Here is a 5,936-nt window from a genome sequence, read left to right on the forward strand (position 1 = left end):
ACCTACACTCACCTTTACTGGCTCCATCCCCGCCTCTTCGACCTGTTTGTTTCCTCTCCACCTATCCTCTCCTCTATCCCTCTTCTATCCGCCTCTCACTTTCTCCCTATTTATTTCAGAACCCCCTTCCCCTCCCTCTTTTCTGATGAAGAGTCTAGGCCCGAAACGTCAGCCTCTCTGCTCCTATGATGCTGCTTGGCCTGCTGTGTTCATCCAGCCCTGCACCTTGTTGTCTCAAAGTACAATGCGTTGTGTGAAAACTTGGCTTCATCCACACAATGCATCCACCATATCAAGACTATTAAGGATTTTATATGTTTCAATCAAGTGACTGCTTACTCCTCTAAACTCCAGTCGATATAAGCCTGGTCTGTTCAACCTTTCTCAACTTAGCCATTCCAGGCACTATTCTGAAAAAGCTCCTCTGAACTGCTTCCAGTGCATTTACATCCTTCCTGCACTGACCGCTGCCAAGAATGAAGCCACCTGTTTGTAGTGTTCTTAAAAGCAATTCAGCTCCATCTTGTTACAATAAATGAAACATTCCAGAATGCAGTAAATGAAAAGTAATCTGTGAACTGCATCAAAGATCAGTTACTTCATATACAAAGTACCTTTCTGAGGAAAGAATCTTTCAGGTTGAAGTTTTACTGTATGGTTTGTCAGCATATGGTTGAATAGGCTCCTGAGAGATATCCTGCCCCTCTCTGCTTTCATGCTTTTCACTGTACCTCACTGTGATAATGTTGACTCAACATTTTTTTGCCTCCATTTAAAAGCGAAAATTTCACTGCACTTCTGTTTTATGTCAATTTGGTTCTATCCTTTTACTGAACTGGATGAGAGCAATTCCTCAAGGCCATGGTTTTATTTGCTTTCTGCTTTTTGGCTGTAGTTCCATCTGTAGTGAATTATAATCCTAGCCCCACTTTTGGGACTATCCTAAATCAGGCGTAATTCTCAGATATTCACTCTCAATTTAAAGTTAAGAAAGCCAGACCCTAAAAACACTGAATCGCTCTAAACCTATGGTCTAACACTCCTCAGAGGAAAGGACAAGCTGAGAATATTTCCTTCCTGCGCATGGTCTTCTGAAAAAGTTTCAGACTGATTATAATGGCCCTGGGATCTCTCATCAATAATGTACTCTCCATCAAAGTACGTGTGGAGAAGGGATTCATGGGTTAGTAATACAGAAGTCTGTGTGAGACAATATAAATTCTCAACGTCGTATATAATTCACAGTTGGTGAGGCAGTCAGTTGTAACATCAATAGTTAATAGAACGTAGAACAGTACAGCACAGTACAGGCCCTTCAGCCCACAATATTGTGCCGAACTTTTATCCTAAACCTAAGGTCTGTCTAACCTCCAGCCCTACCTTATACTATCATCAATTCTAGGAAAAGTTCGAGGAAAAGTTAGAAAATACCCTTTTATCGTCTCGGGTAATGAATCCAATTCTTAAATCCAAGTGTTATGGTCAAATAGTTAAGTCAGACAGCTGTTGTTGACTATTAAAGTAACATTTATCTTAGATGCCCAAACTGGTAGAAGATCATGGAGTTGTTGAGGTGCCTGTGAACTATTTAAGGGAGAATCATCATTGGTCTGCTTTAATACCATTTACCTTGAAAGACTCTTAAGCAAGAAAAGGGAATCTAAACTTACGATGTGTCCTTCCTTTTGATTTCTACAATGGCCAGATGTAATGAGTAAGTCAGGAGGGGTGAACCCACTTTTCTCTTCTGAGCTGGTGACAACTGATTGTGAATTTAAAAGGAATGTGGTTTTCCCAATTAATGCCTAGATACTACATTGTGTATCGCCTGGTGTAAGAAACCTGGATGGCTTATTTCTTAGGTTAACAAGGGCTTGTGTAGTGCAGAAGTAGTATCCCTACCTTTGACCCAGAAGACCAGGGTTCAAGTCCCAACCTGTCCCAACCAGAGCTGTGTAATAATGTTTCTGAACAGGTTGATTAGAAAATAGGTTTTGAAAAAAGTCTTAGATTAACAAGTAAAAGGTTAGTTATATTTTTAAACTTAGTTGAGCGATGATGAAGAAATTAACAAATGCTTTAAAATGTACAGATTTCTCCAATTATCCATGTACGCACGTTCTCGTTCTCACCCTCACCCTCACCCTCACCCTCACCCTCACCCTCACCCTCACCCTCACTCTCACCCTCACACCCATGCTCACACACTCTGTCTCTGTCTCTGTCTCTGTCTCTGTCTCTCTCTCTCTCCCCCTCCCCCAGGCATAGAACAAACACGATGGAATTCCACAGAGCTCCAGATCTTAAAATGCAGCCAAGTAAAATTTAATGTCAGCAATAATAACTTCCATTATCTGGAAGCTATTTACAGCTGATGGATTGTTTAGCACAGTAACTACCTGGTCTTGGGACTTCCTGCTGAACATTTCATGGCTGATTTAATTTCTCCCTTTTCTTTCCCCTGGAGCTGATTCAGAGTTATCCCTTTAAGAACTCTCAGCTTGCAGCAATGAAGTCTTCTGATGGGTTTTCAAATCTCAAACTTTGAGATATTTCTGATGGAGAAAGGACAAAGCTGTTGCTGCTATAATAGTTTGGCTTGGCTGTTTCTTACTTCAAATCCAGTATATTTTTTACACCTCTAAAATGATTCATATACTCCCAGTCTCTAAAAGCTTTATAGACACTGTGCCTCCATCAAACAGCTAATGTTCTTCACATATGCAACATGTTAGTCGCTACGTGCAATGTTCTTTGTTTTGAACAATGTTCTTTTCACAGTCTTGAGGATATATATGTGCCCAGCCAATGCCATGATAAAATCATATTTCACATGCACATTTTCATAACACAGTCAGTGCACCAGTGAACTCCTAGCACTTGTGATGATTAGTTTTCATGATACATCTAACTCGGTTTCAGGATCCAAGAGTTAGTTATAATTCAGTTTGGACTTTGACAGTTTTGTCAAAAATTCAGGGAACTGGTACAAAATGATTTTATCATGTATTATAGAGTTGTAGCTTTTGTGAAAGTTTTGCAAAAACTGTTGTATCGGTGTTTTACTGTGGTAAGCTTCATGACTTTAGGAGTGAGATCATCCTTTCAAGAGTTACTCATTTAATTTTAAGATGTGGTAAGCTTTTCCACTTAGGAACCCATGATCATTTCACCTATTAACCACCAACAGTAAATCACCCTTTTTCTCCAATTGATTAATTTACGTGCAGAGCCTTGTTAAAGGCAGTGCAAAAGATCAAAAGTGAGGGAGAGGGGGAGGGTGCTAAATCAAAATGTAGTTAGAAGGGGAGATAAAGCACTCTCTCCGCTGTGGTGTCCACCTCTCTTAAAAGCATCAAGAGTATTGGTGGACACCTCATGCCCCTTCTCCAAGGACACCCAGTCTTTATCCCAGATTTTGAATCATCTGGGGAACCAAGACCACCGGAATTCACTCACTCGTGAATTGTGACTCCAGTTTGGAACAGTGGCTGCTCTAAGCTGATTCCCGACTCTCTGCGAAGATGGTGTCAGTGTCTACAAGATTGTCTTCAGTGCAACAGGGTCGTACATTCCTTGTACTGTACTTTAGATTGTTTCATACTGTTCCCTTCCTGTTTTCAATGAGCACTGCATGTTTCAGTTCATCTCTGCCACGGCTTTCTCCAGAGCCAAATTTCTTATGTGTCTATTATTTGTGCACCTGGGATCTGAACCTCTTAGTTCTGTGTCTGTCTCAGATTTAACACCCCTGCTTATAACTTTCCAATCTTCTCTTGCCCTCACTTCAGTAGGTCACTTCTCAACTCTCCCCTCTCAGAAACTTTGCCATCACTGATTATTTACTTTCTCCCCCGCCAACTTCACTATATCGAATTTCCCTTGAGTAATTCCAGCATTTTGTTTGGAATTCCCTGTCGGTCTGTCTGTCTGTCTGTCTCTCTCTTCCTGTCCCCTTTTTAACATCTGCCTCCTTGGTCCATCCTTTGGACAGGATTTTTCCTTTTGGTCCCCATGTCTGTTTTTGGTACATCTCTGTCAAATACCTTTACCTTTAAAATAAGAAACAAGACCAATGTACAAATCATACCATTGTTATCACAGTGATGAGAAAAAAATCAGTTGATAAACTAACTGCTTTGTAGTTCATGTTACTCATTTGCACAATAGGTGTTCACTTAGTGCAATAATTCTGGACTTGCTTTAAGGAATTAACAACAACTTCTAACTGTAAAAACATCTTTCACATTTTAAGATGTTGCACGGTGCTTTCTAGAATCTTTATTCACGTTGATACGTATTGGGTGATATTGGAGCAGGTGACCAAAAGCTTGGTCAAAGAATCAAGTTTTAAGAGGAAATCTTAAAGTAGTAGGGAGGAGTAAAGCTTCTTGGAGAAAATTCCAGAATTAGAAGATATTACTTGAAGGTAGGGTCATTAATGGTGGAACTATTAAACTCAGCATGTGCAAGTGACCAGGAATAGCCAAGCATATTGGTTTTGTAAAGTTGTAGGGCTGAAGCAGGTTAGACAGAAGGAGAGATGTAAGGCCATGGAGCGATTTTGAAAACAGAAGTGAGAACTTCATAACTGACCAGTTATCAAACTAGGAGTCAGTAGAGGTCAATGAGTGCAGGAGTGATGGATGAACAGGATTTGGTACGAGTTATGATGCAGGCAGTAGAGTTCTGGATGAGCTCAGGTTCCTAGTGGTTGCACAGTGACAAGCTGAGGACAGTAGAACAGTCAAGTCCAGAGACAACAGTGGTGTTGATAGCACATTAGTTGTAGCAGGAGTGGATCATTTAAGAACGAAATGAACGTGCTCTTTATTTTGCTATAAATGGTCAGCTACAGCATGGACATGAATGAATTTAACTTGAGTGAACACAATGAATGAAATAAACATGTCAGCACAAAATCTTTATCAGTGAATTTCTTTAGGTGCCTCATTGTAGATGTAAGCGTGTGGTTTATAACTTGTGTATTGGACTGTTGTGTCATTTTTGGCATGTTGGAAATTGATTTTAGAAGGATATTCTGTATTTTGCTGTATTACATTAAGACTTTGTGTGGTGTTTTCCATATTCATTTCTGATATTACAGCATTTTTTTAATTGATCATGCCTGGACATACCGAGTGGATCAAGCTCGCCAGCAGTTATGGGAGATTCCTGGCTTACTCCACAGGATGGCCATCCTCACTGGCATCGAATTCCACGGAGAGGTTCCTGATGATGATATAATTGACGAGGTGATGGCAGAGATGTGGAGGTTCAGCCACACATACCAGCTGTCTCAGGGGGTAAGTAAGTTTCGCCAGTGGTGTACAAAAATTATTTGTCTCGTAATTTAAGACCAGTCTGCTAAAGAAGCTGTGCAGTTAACTGATGTCCTGTAGAGAAGATCCTTGAACAATCTAAGTTTTGCTAGTGCATAGTGTCCCTGAATTATGATGCGAGAAACTAATGGAGCAGAATTATCTTAAGTCCCATCTCACTAGTGACATTAAGAATCAAGATTGGTGTCAGGGTAAGCAGTTCAGTTTGTTCACTTTAAAGCTTTTGATGCTTACAAGGTTTTTGGTGTTGAGTTAAAAGGCTGTTTTTTTTGGTGAAAAGAGGACTGTGATGTATCATTTTATCACACTGATAATTCAGGAATAAGACGTTTAGGATTTTAAGTGTTGTAGGTTGATTTGCCATCTTTAGAGTGGAGAAAGTCAGGCTGTTATGTTGCAGTGGTAATATCCCAACCTCTGAGCCAGGAGGCCTGGATTCAAGCCCCACCTGTTCCAGAGCTGTGTCATAGCGTCTCTGAAGAGGTTGTTTAAAAATATCCAGAGCAGACAAAGTGGGGAATTGGTGTCGCAAATGTAGACAAATAGGAGTGCAATTTACTGTAAAAAACCAAAAGAACTGCGCATGCTGTAAAT

General features: G+C 40.3%; 1 protein-coding gene across 1 annotated transcript in view; it reads left to right on the forward strand.

Moving 5' to 3' along the window:
- The first annotated feature begins 3,524 nt into the window (after positions 1 to 3,524).
- ttll12 (tubulin tyrosine ligase-like family, member 12) overlaps positions 3,525 to 5,936 on the forward strand; it is a 35,666-nt gene continuing 33,254 nt past the window's right edge. The window contains exons 1-2 of the mRNA XM_048607834.1: positions 3,525 to 3,583; positions 5,108 to 5,306. Of these exons, the coding sequence (XP_048463791.1) occupies positions 3,525 to 3,583; positions 5,108 to 5,306 (258 nt within the window). The remainder of the gene's footprint in view (positions 3,584 to 5,107; positions 5,307 to 5,936) is intronic.

The sequence above is a fragment of the Rhincodon typus genome, chromosome 18 (genome assembly GCF_021869965.1).
Source record: "Rhincodon typus isolate 14 chromosome 18, sRhiTyp1.1, whole genome shotgun sequence".
Classification (NCBI taxonomy): Eukaryota; Metazoa; Chordata; class Chondrichthyes; order Orectolobiformes; family Rhincodontidae; genus Rhincodon; species Rhincodon typus.